The sequence below is a fragment of the Dermacentor andersoni genome, chromosome 3 (assembly GCF_023375885.2).
Source record: "Dermacentor andersoni chromosome 3, qqDerAnde1_hic_scaffold, whole genome shotgun sequence".
In the NCBI taxonomy this organism is placed as follows: domain Eukaryota; kingdom Metazoa; phylum Arthropoda; class Arachnida; order Ixodida; family Ixodidae; genus Dermacentor; species Dermacentor andersoni.
The window spans coordinates 169,016,608-169,033,992 of record NC_092816.1 but is presented as its reverse complement, the minus strand read 5'-3'; the positions used below and the strand labels follow the sequence as shown (position 1 = coordinate 169,033,992).

Sequence of the window (17,385 nt, the reverse complement as noted above, 5' to 3'; positions counted from 1 at the left end):
TGAGAAACAAAAGGGCACCTCTGATGAAAAAGAAAATGTCTTTATGTCAGTGGTGAACAAGGAAGAGGGGGGGAAAAATAAAGAAGGGCATATATACATGCATCATAGCAGTGAGAAACGTTGCACAACCACTTCACCAGGCTGGGCCCGGGAGAAGGAAGTGCATTCTGAGTCCCATATTACAGAGTCTGAGATTGTGGGCAGCTCGTATGACGCTCTCTGGAGGTCACAGTTCCAAAGGCATGGACGTGCCGATAAGAAGGGCGCAGCCGATGCACCACTGGACGATCGGTCAGTTGGGCGGAGCCTCGTCCAGGTGCTGCATGCTGAGCTGCGACTCGGCGATGTCGTGCAGTGCCTTCTGGATCTGCTCCAGGAGCGCCTCGCCCTGCTGGACCACTTCCTCCAGGCGCCGGGCTGCCTCCTGGTTCTCTACTTCCAGCCGCCTGAGGTTGGCCGCCTGCGAAACAGAGAGCAGTTTCACTTGTCACATCGTGTCATTGGTACGAGAGAGGACTCTTCTGATGGACATAAAAGAGGCCAGGCTCAAAGGCCAGCATCAGCGACTTCCTGGCATCGACGATAGGCTTTGGTGGAACCTGGCATCTGTCCCGTTGCCCATCTTCGCCTATGCCCTCATCATATTTATGCTGATTTCTTATATATATTTAACAGACCATAGCACTGATTCTTTAAAACTGATCGTAGCGCTACCATCAGTTTTAAAGAATGCATCACGAACTAGCCCAGCACCAAGTTTAATTGAAATCATAGCACTGATTTTGTGCCAGCACGGTGTACGATAATGAGGATATCAAGAAAAATTAGGAAATAACTGATCATAATGATCAAAAGAGCTTAATGTCCCTGAAGCAACACATGGGGTTAAGAGAACAGCTGTAATGGAAGGTTCCACATTAATTTTACCACCCGAAGGTTTTTTAATGCCGCCCAAAGTATGTTACATGAGTTCTTGCCTTTATCACCTATTGATACAGCTGCCATGGCTGGGAATCAAAGCCGCAACGTCATGTTCGCGGCAGAAACTCTGTAGCCACCAAGTCACGAGGATACAATGCTTGCCACTGTGCTCACGGAATAGCTTTGAACCAGAGGCAGGGCTGAGGCACAAAAACTCAAGTGCTACAACGCAGGTGACCTGTAGCATGCACCTGGCTAGACAAGCGTGCTTATCTAGAAAACATTTGCCAACTAGATATGTCATTGGCAGCAGACATTATATGAGACACTTCTGTAAGATATTTTGTTATATGGCTGTTGGTGCATCTGCATAAGACACTGTCTCAATCAGTTTCTGTGAACCACAACTACATAAGTAGGTGTAGCAGCGCGACTATTGCCTCCAGAGCCCATGAAAAAGAAGACGGCTGGAGTGCATGTAGCGCGAGAAAAGAACACACTGGCGCGCTCAACCTGAGCGGCAGCGGTATCGGCCGCTCCAGAGATCCCACGGTACCATGGCTGGCCGGCCTAAATAGACTGTGGCTATGGCAGCTATCTATTCGCGCTGCCTCCCGCATATGTATCGTGCCACTCAACATAATGCCACAGGCCAACTGCAATAAGTGCTTCGTTATGAATTGCAAATCTGGATATCAAAATTTATGTGAACCATGTCATGTGTTCATCTTCAAGACTGCACATGAATCACAGACTTTGCAACCTATACTCTATCTCACAAGTAACTTGCAGCAATGCTGCAGATACGAGGTGCACAGAGGCAATATCCTTGCATTGCAGAATATAGTTCTGGGTGTAACTGTTTGATTATTGCCAGCATTAGAGAGTTTTATTTTTGTCTGGTACATGATACGTTACCACGGTACCAGACATTTTAGGTCCTTTGAGCATGCATGTCGTATACAGAGAATTACTGTGGCAATTACCGCCGGTAAGCATAATAGCCCCCCCTAACCGTGATTATGTAGCAACATGGCAGTGCCCATGAAGCCCAGACCACCCGCTTCGATCCAAATTCGGACTTGTTAATGGCCCTCCACCCTGACAGCAAGAAAAAAGAAATAGTAAGGTCCGTCATCACTTTGTCTCATCACGCTGAAGGCAAACCATTAGGTGTGTTCTGTCGTTATTACTGAGATCAGCAGTTTGTTTTGATGCTGCTAGAACTAGAAAAGCGGCGCCGAGCCATAAAAGTGGTTTGATTTCGAATTAGCAGATGGTGCCATAGCACAAGTGTTGGTGATGCGTTGATGATGCAGAACGCTATGAAGGCCTAATTGTTTGCTCCATCATTAATCTACTCCGCTCTAGTATGGCACGTGATGACGGTGGCAACCAAATGCCAAATAGACAGCGAGCAGATGATGCGGCATAGGTGAACATGTATAAGGGCACTTGCCCTTGTTACTGGTTAAGGAGGCTGCAAGGAACTGCTGGGAAAGTGTACAATTGAAGCGAAGGTCCACTGTCACGTTCATGTAAACAGAGCTTATGGTAACAATGGGAGAACATTTGTTGCGTCAATTGCCCAACCGTGGAGCATGTGCTGACAGGATGGCAAGCAGATGCTGAGCAGATGATGTGATGTTGATGAACACATCTTGAGGGGCATTTGGCCTTCCTATTGGCTAAGGAGTCCTGCAGCCTTCACAGTGCTGCAAGGAACTACTGAGACAGAGTATGGCAACTGCGTGGCTCTTTGTTTTAAGCGATATAGTAGTTAGTGGCTCTTCTGCTGCTTGAAAATGGTGTTGCCCTCTGTGGCCACTGTTGCCAAATGCCGTAATGAAGGAAATACTAGACACTCGAGCCTCCCAGGTTTGGTCACTGGGCCTCTAAGTATAACAGTCAAGCACGTGAGCACGACGCAACAGCAGCTTTATGCCGAGCAATGCAACAGATATACGTACGAATCAGTTGTGATTGATAGATGCCCAAATTTTTCTGAGATACTACCAATCCACCTTTCTTAAAAAAAAAATGCATTCATGCCAGGCACATACTGTGTTGGAGACGAATTTGGTGACACACACTGCCATAAAGCATTTAGGCAGTGCAAACCATACAGTTAACCACGCTGCAACCCTGCAGATGGGGCCATCAGCATAAGACCACCAAAATGTTGCCCATCCATTTCAAGGGCTTTACAACAAGTTAATGGAAACACATGGTCTGCATTTCGACAATACTACTTGACTGGCAACGTGTGCCTGCTAAGCTTTAAATCTCATGTGGCGATGGTCCCTGCACATGTAGTGCAGGTAGTGGCAGAGAAAGTGAAATGTCCCTCTGCAGAAAGAGAATGTTGGTGTCGCCAGATCAAAGAGTACAAGACATAACACGTGGCGGGTAATGAAGAAAAAATAGGAGAAGTACATTTCAGCTCGTAAGAAAAGAAAGGTGGGCAATTTTGGTAATATACATGTAGTAGTTGGCCAAAACAGCATCGCCTAAAAGAAAGAAAGAGAAAGGATGTGTGTCTGCCAACCACAGTTGGCTCTTCTGGAAATGAGAAGCAGTGCTTCTAAGCCTTCAGCCTTGCTGCTGTTAAAAATTGAACTGAGGGGTTTAATGTCCCGAGAGAGAGAGAGAGAGAGAGAAAAAAAGAATTCCAGCAGAACCCATCTCAGGATGACCGTCTACACTAATGCGATTAGCAGCAGTGAAGCAGTGTACTAGTGACACACCGTATTGACGCCACAGAGACGCATCGTGTATGAGACGTGTACTGCATGTAAGCTCATACCTCGTGCTTTCTTATGCACACGCTGCGCCATCTGGCAACGTCACCACGAAGTGCGTACATGGTGCCTGAATGAAAATATATTCAGACAATCTTGTCTGAACATATATGGCACAAGTTCAATTCCACCCAGCTCCAGAGAAATTTCTTTTTTAGTCATTGAAGAATTGTACATACTCAGTGGCATATACCCAGTAACCCAAATTGGCATGAATGAGGTTCATTGAAGAGCCGTGTCGCCATATTTTTGTGGCGTCTGTCACTAAACTAAGGCAAAGAGGTCACTAAATTTCCACTAAATTTTACTTCAATGTCACTAAAATTGCCGACTAAATTTTAAGTAACTTAGGCAGTTCCTAGCACTATATCCTATTCAAAGGTGGCATAAATCATCTACCGAAGCATTTCACTTTTGTCTAGGTCCATGCTGCTGAGGAATAAACAGTAAGTTTACTGGCAGGGTATAAATTGCTGGGCTTTCAATTTACTAGTATATAAACATGAAAACGGAGGAGGCAAGCTGAAGTTCTGGATCGATTTTCAGGTTGTGCAGTTCTAAAATATAGGACGATTCAAAACACAACATTACCTGATTTACTTAGCACAAAAATTAAGGCCTTTGGACCACATTCATCGTCATAAATTTTGTTGTTCTCGCCAGCTATAAAAGTAGAAAAAAAAAAACCTTTGACACACGATCAGTCATTTGTTGTTAACATGGCAATGACAGTGTGAGATATATATCTAGATCAAATACTGCATTTCCACCGCTTCCTCTACCTGCAAGCTTCGCGCACTACTGATTTGTCCGAAAGCCATGGGAAACAGAAGCGCTTAGTTTAGATTCGCATGAATGAGCGCAGCTGCTCTGATACGTAAGCATTCCTACAGTCGATCAGACCAACTATGCACCTGCTGCGCTCTAATTCTTACCAACTTCATAGCAATTAGTTACACCGGGTAGACTTTATACCATTTTTAAGTCAAAAGTACTCAGGCAGTGGCCACATCCGCCGCTCGCACAAAAGGCTGTCACAGCACTGGTGCAGTACTTGCAGTGCACTGGCCTAAGTGACCGCTTATAGCCCTGTGTATCTTCCCATGTGCATGCAGTTCCTCCCTCTTCCTTCTTTATATTCCCATTCTCCCTCACTCCCAGTGTAGGGCAGCAAACTAGCGGCTCGTCCGGTTGAACTCCCTGCCTCGTCTCTCCTTGCTTCTCTCTCTCTCTCAGTTTTGGTAGATTACTCTAGTGATATGGTTGTGAATGTTCATTAATAAAACATATTTAGTGAAACTGCTGAACTTACAGCGTGAAGCGTTCTAAGACCACCATGCTGTGAAGCACAAGCACGATGTGAACACCACTGGTAATAAGACAGCTGTTGCTTCGTTATGGTCACAGAGACCATGCACTGTACAAGCAATGTGGGCCACTAACTTGTAGTTTTTTTATAATAAAGTGCATCTTAGAAAAGCATGCTCAAAGCAACTTTCCTAACTTCGAAATCGCCAAAATGTCCCCAACTGCTGTGTCATATCGTCAAAGAAAAGTCGCCGGTCAGTAAATACAGTTTTGTCGCTAAACAAACAAGACAGTTGCTAAACCTAGCGATAAATCGCTGAAACGGCGACTGCATTTCGATGGGGGCAAAATGCAAAATCGCCTGTGTACCGTGCCCTGGGTGCATGTTAGGAAACCCCCAGGTGGTCAAAATTAACCCCGAGCCCTCCACTATGGTGTACTTCATAATCATATCTTGGTTTGGCACGTAAAACCACAGTATTTGATTAATTAAATTTTTGGAACAAATGGAGCTCTTGGTGATCATCACAATGATGATAAGCATAGTGATACCTGCAACTTGGCATGAAAATTGCCTGAACCATGCAGGAATCCACATCATGCCTGTTGTACATGCACATGCAACACAGTGGCCAATTTGCAATTGGAAACACTTTTGCACATCAGTGATTATGACCTCTGAAGGCAAGGCTACAAAAATGGCCTGCATGCTGCACCTAGGAGGGCGGTTTTTCGCACGCACTGACCGAGCGCACTATGGTAGTTGAACTGAATTACAATGAAAAAGGAAGGAATCCTAGGCTCAACAAGAACAATTTCTCTAACACAAGCAACACAAATGCAAGCTATGTGGATCTTGGATGGAGACTCTGATGTTCCCATCAAGAAAGAACCCCGCTGTCAGTCATTCAGCTGGAGACCTCAAGACATGTCTCGATCGTTCGAAGGACAATGTTAGTCAAGAGGACTATTTTGTATTATGGTTTTATTTTATTATATTTCAATCAGTAAAGCCTACAACTAACCTGTATCTTTGGCTTGGCTTTGGTGATGCTATGGTAGATGAAAATTTTATTAATTCTTTTTATCTAAATGTTTACTCTGACACATAACCAATTCATCTTACTTTTGATTTGAAAGCCTGTGATACATAGGTGCCACAGGTACAGGCAGGGCATGAAACTTTATATTCTTATACGTAATTTATCTTGGACCAACACCAATTTTCTGTTCTGTCAAAGCTGCATGAACGCTAGCAAACAAGGACAAGTAGATAAGAAAACATGGTGAGGGAAGTGTGCGTGCAGAAGCATAGGCTTGGTGCACATGTGGGTAACAGCGATAAAACCGGCAGTTAAGTCCTTTGGAGCCGCTTTTGGAGCGATAAAAACCACAGTTGGGGAGCAGAGAAAAATTGTAGCTTGGAGCGAGGAAAACAGTGCTTCGGAGCAGTAACTTGAAGCAGTAGTTCTGGTGCAGACAGAAAGCTACACATGCAAATATGTAACGTGAAAAGATGCTGCAAAACATTGTACTTATAAGAAGTGCACATACAATATTGCACTTGAGGATTTCTTTCCTTCTTCATTCTAAGGTGAACCCACAAGTTCAGCACCCACTGCTAACAAGTTGTCTTCTCTTCCACTTTCAGTTCCTTTCAGATGAAGCTTATTGAAGATTTAATTGGCACCCATAACTAATTTGCACTCGCATAAAAAACAGTTAATCCCTCTGTGCTTTTTTTGTCTTCATCGCCTGTTAGCTTCATATTGTTCTTACTAAACATTGAGCCCCTCAATGTGCACATTCCTTCTGCACATGTGGCGGCAAATATGCTGCACATGCAGGTGAAAAGGCTCAAGGGCACGTAACATTTTTGTCCGGTACTTGCACTGCAGCATTTTATGAAAAAATTTAACCATGCAAGTTTATAAACTACATAGATCCTGCTATAATTCCAATTATTATGATGAACTTGGCTAATTGACAGCTGATCACAAGTAATACACAAAGCAGCTTGCATCGAGGCAGAACAAAGGAACTAGATGACAAAAACACCAATTTCTTTTTTTCTCTCACAGACATGGTAGTCAAGCAAGTGTCAAGTCGTTCCTTTGGTCTGTGTTGAGTTGAGCTTCAGAGCCGTAATAATATTTGCTGTACACACTTGCAGAAACTGCGGCACATTGCAAAGCGACTGCGGAAGAGAACGTGCACAAGATGCCGTGGTTTCACACTGATGCATCCCCAGAATTATGTTAATAATAATAATAAGAAAAGAAAGAACTGAGCTATACATGCCGAACATAATATATATATATATATATATATATATTCGAACTAAACCAAACATTCGCCAAACAAAATAACATATGATGTAGATTCTGACGTTTTGGGGACCATACAAGTCCCCTCGGGCAGCCATTTTTCCAAGAAAGTATCAGCAAAAACCGACTATCGCGGACAACATGAGTCTCTTTCCACGTAAGTGTGAGGCTCGGAACAGGAGCTGTGGCGCTTGAAAATAGCCTGGGGCCTGACGAACCAACCGACTGAGCTATCTTTCCGGGCAACATCGAAGGGTCACGAGTTCAAATCACCTGTTATGTTCCTTTTTTTTTCCCCCTTTTTCTTTCTTTTTAATGTCTTTTCCTTTATTTTATCACTGTACGGGAACCCTCCTAAAATAAAAAAAAAGAAAGATATATATCTTCAATTATGTATGACCTCACATGTGCAGGTCATAAAAACCAGGTTCTCTAGCCGAGTGCCATCCGTGCGGTATAACCGAGCTCAGATTGGTCCACCTTGACTGATCAAATAGGGCACCACTGTATATTAAATGAGGCGTACAACTCCTGCGGGACCCGCCGTGGTTACTCAGTGGCTATGGTGTTAGACTGCTGAGCACGAGGACGCGGGATCGGATCCCGGCCACGGCGGCCGCATTTCGATGGGGGCGAAATGCGAAAACACCCGTGTACTTAGATTTAGGTGCACGTTAAACAACCCCAGGTGGTCGAAATTTCCGGAGTCCTCCACTACGGCATGCCTCATAATCAGAAAGTGGTTTTGTCACGTAAAATCCCACAATTTAATTTTTAAGTTCAACTCCTGCGGGGACGGTAGAGTATCCGCCTCCCATGCAAGAGGACCGTGATTCAAATCCCGGGCCGCACAATTCTCCACCGGAAAATACCAGAAAAAAAAAAAAAAAAACGTGTGTTGAGAAAATTGCACAAACAGGCCTGGAGTGCGGCCTGATCCCGGTGACCAGAACCGGTAACGCACTCTCTCACCAGAGCAGGATTGGCCACCCTGGTGCAGTACTTGGCCGCAACGTCCTATATGAACACAACAATCAAACCCCGGCCCTCAGTCCCCAGCAGCTGCGAAGCAACTGACCACGGTGGCGGTCAGACCTGCGACGCTGCAGAGGGTGCTAAGAATACCTGGCTCCGGACAGGCCGCCATTGGAATATGAACCTGGCAACGTTTAACGCTAGAACGTTATCTAGTGAGGCGAGTCTAGCAGTGCTATTGGAAGAACTAGAGGGCAGTAAATGGGATATAATAGGGCTCAGTGAAGTTAGGAGGCCAAAAGAAGCATATACAGTGCTAAAAAGCGGGCACATCCTGTGCTACCGGGGCTTAGCAGAGAGACGAGAACTAGGAGTCGGATTCCTGATTAATAAGAACATAGCTGGTAACATACAGGAATTTTATAGCATTAACGAGAGGGTGGCATGTCTTGCTGTGAAACATAATAAGAGGTACAAAATGAAGGTTGTACAGGTCTACGCCCCTACATCTAGTCATGATGACCAGGAAGTCGAAAGCTTCTATGAAGACGTGGAATCGGCGATGGGTAAAGTCAAAACAAAATACAGTATACTGATGGGCAATTTCAATGCCAGGGTAAGCAAGAAGCAGGCCGGAGACAAGTCAGTGGGGGAATATGGCATAGGCTCTAGGAGTAGCAGAGGAGAGTTATTAGTAGAGTTTTCAGAACAGAATAATATGCGGATAATGAATACCTTTTTCCGCATGCGGGTTAGCCGAAAGTGGACGTGGAGGAGCCCGAATGGTGAGACTAGAAATGAAATCGACTTTATACTCTGCGCGAACCCTGGCATCATACAAGATGTAGACGTGCTCGGCAAGGTGCGCTGCAGTGACCATAGGATGGTAAGAACTCGAATTAGCCTTGACTTGAGGAGGGAACGGAAGAAACTGGTACATAAGAAACCAATCAATGAGTTAGCGGTAAGAGCGAAACTAGAGGAATTCCGGATCAAGCTACAGAACAGGTATTCGGCTTTAACCCAGGAAGAGGACCATAGTGTTGAAGCAATGAACGACAATCTTATGGGCGTCATTAAGGAGTGCGCAATAGAAGTCGGTGGTAACGCCGTTAAACAGGAAACCAGTAAGCTATTGCAGGAGACGGAAGATCTAATCAAGAAACGCCAATGTATGAAAGCCTCTAACCCTACAGCTAGAATAGAACTGGCAGAACTTTCTAAGTTAATCAACAAGCGTAAGACAGCGGACATAAGGAACTATAATATGGATAGAATTGAACAGGCTCTCAGGAACGGAGGAAGCCTAAAAGCAGTAAAGAAGAAACTAGGAATAGGCAAGAATCAGATGTGTGCGTTAAGAGACAAAGCCGGCAATATCGTTACTAATATGGATGAGATAGTTCAAGTGGCTGAAGAGTTTTATAGAGATTTATACAGTACCAGTAACACCCACGACGATAAGGTGAGAGAGAATAGTATAGAGGAACTTGAAATCCCACAAGTAACACCGGAAGAGGTAAAGAACGCCTTGGGAGCTATGCAAAGGGGGAAGGCAGCTGGGGAGGATCAGGTAACAGCAGATTTGTTGAAGGATGGTGGAAACACTGTCCTAGAAAGGTTGGCCGCCCTATATACACAATGCCTCATGACCTCGAACGTACCGGAATCTTGGAAGAACGCTAACATAATCCTAATCCATAAGAAAGGGGACGCCAAAGACTTGAAAAATTATAGACCGATCAGCTTACTGTCCGTTGCCTACAAAGTATTTACTAAGGTAATCGCAAATAGAATCAGGAATACCTTAGACTTCTGTCAACCAAAGGACCAGGCAGGATTCCGTAAAGGCTACTCAACAATAGACCATATTCACACTATCAATCAGGTGATAGAGAAATGTGCAGAATATAACCAACCCTTATATATAGCCTTCATTGATTACGAAAAAGCATTTGATTCAGTCGAAACCTCAGCAGTCATGAAGGCACTACGGAATCAGGGTGTAGATGAGCAATATGTAAAGATACTGGAAGCTATCTATAGCGGTTCCACAGCCACCGTAATCCTCCACAAAGAAAGCAACAAAATCCCAATAAAGAAAGGCGTCAGACAGGGAAATACGATATCTCCAATGCTATTCACAGCATGTTTACAGGAGGTATTCAGAGACCTGGAGTGGGAAGAATTGGGGATAAAAGTCAATGGGGAATACCTTAGTAACTTGCAATTCGCTGATGATGTTGCCGTGCTTAGTAACTCAGGAGACCAATTGCAATGCATGCTCACTGACCTGGAGAGGCAAAGCAGAAGGGTGGGTCTGAAAATTAATCTACAGAAAACTAAACTAATGTTTAACAGTCTCGGAAGAGAACATACGATAGGCAGCGAGGCACTGGAAGTGGTAAGGGAATACATCTACTTAGGGCAGGTAGTGACCACGGATCCGGATCATGAGACTGAAATAACCAGAAGAATAAGAATGGGCTGGGGTGCGTTTGGCAGGCATTCTCAAATCATGAACAGCAGGTTGCCACTATCCCTCAAGAGCAAAGTGTATAACAGCTGTGTCTTACCAGTACTCACCTACGGGGCAGAAACCTGGAGGCTTACGAAAAGGGTTCTGCTGAAATTGAGGACGACGCAACGAGCCATGGAAAGAAGAATGATAGGTATAACGTTAAGGGATAAGAAAAGAGCAGATTGGGTGAGGGAACAAACGCGGGTAAATGACATCTTAGTTGAAATCAAGAAAAAGAAATGGGCATGGGCCGGACATGTAATGAGGAGGGAAGATAACCGATGGTCATTAAGGGTTACGGACTGGATTCCAAGGGAAGGGAAGCGTAGTAGGGGGCGGCAGAAAGTTAGGTGGGCGGATGACATTAAGACGTTTGCAGGGACAACATGGCCACAATTAGTACATGACCGGGGTAGTTGGAGAAGTATGGGAGAGGCCTTTGCCCTGCAGTGGGCGTAACTAGGCTGATGATGATGATGATGACAAGTCTCCTGTTCACAATGCCAGAGCATGGCAGTGGCTTATGCATGCACAAGATGCCACAGTGAGCGCTGAGCACATGTCAGTGCCTGCTATTAGAGTCACTGTGCATACAAGCAACAGAACGTGCTATAAGTTGGTCACAAGGTGAGCTTCCTAATATTTACATATGCTTACTGTGCCATCGACTTGGTGTGCCATCTACTGGTCAGGCTCAGCCTGACCAGTAGAATAAGATTGCAAGTGCAGTTTCTGTTGCAATACCATTATGCCTTGGCCTGTCACGCTTGTCTTTTCAAGCAGGTCCGAATCGGTGCATAATTAACACCACTGGGACATTCGTCTGTCAACAGCATGCAGTCAGACGCTGTGTAGGGCCCCCCTAAAGCACGAGCTCGCATCACACACATATTTACACGTCTAAAGGCCACATGGGGAGTGTTAGAGGAAGAAAACGAAACACCCAAATTCAAATTGTACACTGCAGCACGGCAGGCATCCATCATTTTCGGCAACTGAAGGTTCTATACCACAGTTGCTTAGCAAAATATGTATGCCTCCACAGCTTACACTTAGTGAGACCAAGTCCCCCCCAACTAGTTCCAATGCACACAAGTCTTAAAGGGCCCCTCACCAGATCTGGCCATTTTGAGCTGACAAGTACCGTGCATACAATGCGTGCTAACGATCGTGTCTGCAAAGTATTACATCGCTACACACCACGGAAAGAGCTGAAATTTCAAACCAAATGCTGTCTGCCCTTCTCATCGTGGGCACCATGCTCCAAGCCACATGGGCACTGTGCTCTAACATGATTTACATCAGCAAGTGCGCCTACATACATGTATATGTTGTGACGTTGCTCACAGTCACCCGTGACACTTAAGAGCGTTCTTCAAGGCAGCATCTGTTATTTGTGTAATTTGTTGTTTCATTACGCAAAATAAAGCTTAGAAATATAATAGAACACATAAACCGAATGTCTGCGTGTTTTTGTTTTACTTACTACTTTTACGTACCGTAGCAAGAAAGATGTGCATACTTTCGTTTCGTCTGCTTGTTTGTCATTTGTCAATGTCACCGTGTAATTTTTTACCATACTCCAGCGCGTGATCACACTCTGTGATCCGCTTGTGTCTGCCTCAGTTTTCGTGTAGCACTGACTTACGCTGCTAGTCAGGTGTCCTTAGTGCACAGCGTGCAAAATAGTGCGCTTTGCAAAACGAGACAAACGCAACAGCTCGAGCGCGACGCCGTCAGCGGAAGTGCGCCATGCAGCAAAAAAGCATGCAAGAAAAATGGAAAAATAAAAATAAGTAAGAGAGAGAGAGAGACAGAGAGAGGGCGGGGCTCCTGACTTATGCATCATGCAATCCTCCAACTCCGGTATGGAAGAATGCAGGGAAAGAATTTTGTGTGCAGAGTCTAGACGGGGCAAGTGGAGAGAGAGTGCTTGTTGGCGGTGACGTTCACCTCTGAAATCACGTGTTTGTGGCACTGACATATCTCTATCTCGGCTATTAATGAACCAGTCTGAAAAATTCTTGCAGCAGAACGCTCCCTAGAGGGAACACGAGAACTTCCAGGGTATAACCAAAATTTGCTATGTGGCCTGGTGAGAGTGCCCTTTAAAGGACCCTCACAAGAAACACGAAATCAGTGCGGACTGATAAAGCATATTCTCTCAAATCTATATTTTCTTCATTTTCCTCGAAAAAGGGTGATTATACAAAAGGAAAAACAAAACAAGCTTACACTTTTTCAGTCGCGCTGATACCCCAGGGCCCATACGTCAATGTGACGACATTGATTAATTGTGGCTCAGTAAGAGTTAGTCAAATGGCGGCAAAATGCGGAAACACCTGTGTGCTTAGATTTAGGTTCACATTAAAGAACCCCAGGTTGTCCAAATTTCCGGAGTCCTCCAATACGGCGTGTCTCATAATCAGAAAGTGGTTTTGGCACATTAAACCCTATAATTTAATCTAAGAGTTATTCAAAATTTCTAAGTTCAGTCTTTAACACCTTTAGAATGCAGTGCAGTCCGTCTTCACCCATACACAATTAGCCAAGCAAGTGCCGTCAAAATCCATGATCTCAAAGTGAGCTGGTGCGAAAATTTTCACAGGATGAAAGTAAACAAAACTGCATGCATTGCCGTTAGTTGTGAAGCTTTTATTTAACATTCATAAAGCTTCGCTTCACATAGCATTGGATCTGCATATGAACATATATATATCTACATATATTTTTCTCTTTAGTGTCTATTTAACAGTGCTTAGCTTGAATGCGAAAGCGACTCCCAAAGCACAAATGGGGAGAACGCTCGTGATAGTTACGAGAAGCCAGTGCAGTACCTGCAGCTCAGGAGAAGCTTCTTCACTTGGCAGGGAGTCGATCAGGACATCAATATCCTTTGCAGTCCTCGCTATGAGTGATGCGAACAGCTGCGGGTAATCTGAAACACGAGACGGTGAAGTGCAACACATTTTAGCCTCCCGAATGTGCAACAGCAGCAACAGGGCACCAACAGGAGCAACCAAAAGCAAAAGGGTGGAAACAGGTCACAACCTCTGCAAAATATGGCGCTTCAAGTGACTGTTTTTGACACTGCAACTGCCTCAATACACTGTAATGCAATTAGAATCAGAATTTTATTACTTCGGAATTTGTAATTTCATCATGTGACATACAGAAGGAGGTCTCACAGTCACTAACTGTACTGGATCCTCCTTTGAGAATACCGGCCTCCCTCTCAGGGGTGGTATTCTGGAACACAGTGTGCACGTTTGGGCTATTTAGATGGTCATGATTAAACTAACGGTGCGAACCAACTGTGCCATATTTCGTCCCTTCCCTTGTGTCCAAAGTTCTGCTTTTGCGTGGTTAGTTTAATCATTTTGGAATGATCACCTTCACACGATCTTACGTGGCTCGGCAATGAATGGGTCGGTAGCTATGCACGACAGTGCCTCCAGCACTCTGTCCAGACAGCGTGCTTGCCACTGTGCAATGAATGTTGTCAGCTGTAGACGACAGCATTCACATGAAAATGATCATGTCCCCCAAACGGATCATTACACAAAACAGTTTCTGTATTCCAACATTGTTACTTCACCATTACTGGCCTATCTACGCCAACTGCAGGACGAAGGCCTCTCCCAGTGGTCTCCAGTTACCCATGTCTACACTGCCTCCATCCTATGCATGCAAAATTTCCTAATCTTGTCCCGCAATCCCAGCAGTGTTTCACATCCTTTGGCACCCACTGTGTTACTCCGATACACCAACTGTGCATCACATGACCTGCCCAATTCCACACCTCAAGTAGAATATTGGCTACTCGCACTTGCTTTCTAATCCACAGTGCTGTCTTCCCGCCTCTTAATCTTACGCCTATAATTTTCAGGGTCATTGCTTGTTGCACAGGTGTTAGCGTCTTCTAAAGTTCCTTTGTTAACCACCAAGTTTCAGCCTGGCAGAGTGTATTGATTATGCACACATTTGTTTTTAAAATATCAGTAACACACTGTTCGTGGCCTGAGAACACCTGCCGAATACACTGCAATCTATTTTTACTAGTCTACTGACTGTCTTGTCATTATCTGAGTCCCTTGCAACTATATTGGCAAGATGAACACAAATGAGACTTAACTACAGCCAGAAGAATGCACACAAAAGAAAAATAATAACGATAATATGACAGCTTGTGTGCATTCTTTTAGCGGCAATTAGGTCTCACAGCAAGTACCAATTAGGCCAACAAGTGCCTTATACACATACTCTCGCACAGTTTTCAGAGGCTGACTGTCAAACATGAGCTTGTTTCTTTGCCACGCTAGAGAATTTTAGTCTTCCTCATACCGAGATTCAAACTTACTCTTAGACGTTGCTGGTTCAGGTCGTCAGTCATTCATTGTAAGTCACCTCCAGCATTTCTTAACAATCTCGTTACTTGTCGTTGCAGTTATTTTGGCGCCAATTCATCTACATTTCTTTTGCCATTGAAACATGTGCCCATCACCGTCCAGACAGATGATATATGCTCATATCTTTTCTTTATTACAGTGAAGCTGTCTATGGCCAGGATCCGGGATTTTATAGTGTCCGCACGGAAACACTCTCCTCTAAAAAGTGAGAATGAAAGAGCGAACAACAAAAGCAAACGCATATCGTCGCTCGCGTCGGTGTGTCCCTGTGTCACCTGAGTCCGTCGGAGTGTCCCTGTGTCACCTGTCACCGTCGGAGTGCCGCGTATGTCCAAAACGGCGCTCCGTCGCAGCTTTGTCTCTGCGAATGTATGACGTATTGCGTGACTTAGTGTGCGCCTGATAAGGGGGCCAAGGGGAAATTTTGGTACCATTTCGCTCCACCGTTGCTATGGGAAAGCCACACATGATCCGTACGCCTGAAGAGCCTATGCAAAGTTCCAAAGAGATTTTCTCGATCGCAACTTCGGATCAAGCTGCCGAGTATGTGATCGCCTATGGTTCGACAACGACCACTCGAAAATCAACGGCATACGGTCGGAAGAGCGACAGCACAAGGCGGTGGATGTGCTGAAGCGGTGCTTTCCCGGCGAGAACGTTGGGGTTTCGCGTCTGCGGCACGTGTAAGGAGGCGCTGATAAAGGGTGGCGTGCCTCGGTTCAGCAAAACGCGTGTACAGAGGCTCTGCGAAGGGGTGCGCTTTCACGTTTCTCGACGACGAACGGTTACGTGTACCCGCATGTGCCGGCGCATCTTCCGAAGCTCAACGCCTATCGGATCAGCTTCGCTGGTCATCCACTTTGGCAGTGGAATGACTCGTGAATTTTGTTTCTAGCGCTGCGCAAATGGTGAAAGTTGTTTGGATCTGATTGAAGTCTATTATGCGCAAGCAATAAGTTTAGCCACGGCCGTTCCGTGCGTATGCTAACGTGACCAAACATTTTCACGAGGCACAGGCCGGTTACTCGGCCTCGAGCTGTGCCACATAAATTTCCGTACACAGGACGTCTGCGTTAGCCGCAATCGTTGGATACAAAAGCCTCCGAGCGTGAAACAATGAATTCCAAACCGTATAACAGTAGGCCACAGCCTTACCTTCTTGAGGTTGCTGTCCAGGCTTGGAAACAGACTTCTCGAACTCTGGGAAGCTGCTGGGTGCCGCATACTGTTGCAGGATACCGATGCTGTTGCAGAAATTGTCCGCTTGCTGCGATCGAAAGAGAAATCATCGCGCGAAATGGGCATGAAGCAGTCGACAAAAAACGTGGCACGCACGACCGGTTTCATGCTCGTGTTCCAACAATGTGTAAGGGCTGGAAAATGCTTATTTGCCCTCGCATTTTAAATGGCATGCAATACGCATAGCAAAAGCAAGAACACAGCAGTGAAAGCGAAAGAATCACTTCAAAATAACTAACCGCATTCACAGCGTCCTGAAGCTGCGTTAGCCGGTCAGCCATGATGTAAATAAATGCACACTGTTGCTAGGGCGGGAAGCTTCTTTGCTGCTACCATGGCTGCTACTGGCAGCTACAGATTACAGTGAATTTGCTTATGACCTTGCTTGCTGATCGTTTAAAAAAATACCGTTTCTTTTTGGCGCTCCTATGCTAAATTTTTATTGAAGACTCACAGTTCATAGCGCTTGAAGAAACGGAGACCTCGCAACACGCCGAAAGCAAGGCCTCTGCGCTTACATCGCAACGTCCGGTATAAAAAGGGTGGTGCGCAAAGTCCACTGTCTATGCTATTTTCTGACTCTCGAAATCGCTTCCGCCGCATACAACCAGCAAAAGCATCGCCTTTGATATACGCATTTTAATCCTGTGTGGCGTGGATTTAGACATTACGGATCTCGGAGGCCAGGCAAAGATACCTTCACACATGTCGCGTTGTTCTTGCCGCCGAGCGATTTGTTATCGGTACTTATGTCAATCCAAGGTACCGCAGCACTGCAAATTGATGTTTCTTTCAAGCAATATGTATTGCACACCGACGCTGCTGTTAATCCTATTACATACACGTGACGGTGGACGCACGTTAGGGCCAGGCACGTACCCATT

General features: G+C 45.2%; 1 protein-coding gene across 1 annotated transcript; it reads right to left on the bottom strand.

Moving 5' to 3' along the window:
• Positions 1-19: 19 nt before the first annotated feature.
• On the bottom strand, positions 20-16,844 carry MED21 (mediator complex subunit 21). Its single transcript, XM_055067328.1, has 4 exons — positions 16,741-16,844; positions 16,418-16,529; positions 13,691-13,791; positions 20-460 (listed from the first exon to the last, which is right to left on the bottom strand). The coding sequence occupies exons 1-4, from the start codon at positions 16,780-16,782 to the stop codon at positions 293-295; spliced, it is 423 nt and encodes a 140-aa protein (XP_054923303.1). The 5' UTR covers positions 16,783-16,844; the 3' UTR covers positions 20-292.
• Between the last annotated feature and the right edge of the window lie 541 nt (positions 16,845-17,385).

Excerpts from the sequence above, each read along its gene's own strand:
- MED21 (XM_055067328.1), bottom strand. The coding sequence starts at position 16,782 with ATGGCTGACCGGCTAACGCAGCTTCAGGACGCTGTGAATGCG. Across the intron at positions 16,530-16,740 it reads TTCAGGACGCTGTGAATGCG|CAAGCGGACAATTTCTGCAA; the intron begins GTTAGTTATTTT and ends TTTCGATCGCAG. Across the intron at positions 461-13,690 it reads AAGCTTCTCCTGAGCTGCAG|GCGGCCAACCTCAGGCGGCT; the intron begins GTACTGCACTGG and ends TCTGTTTCGCAG.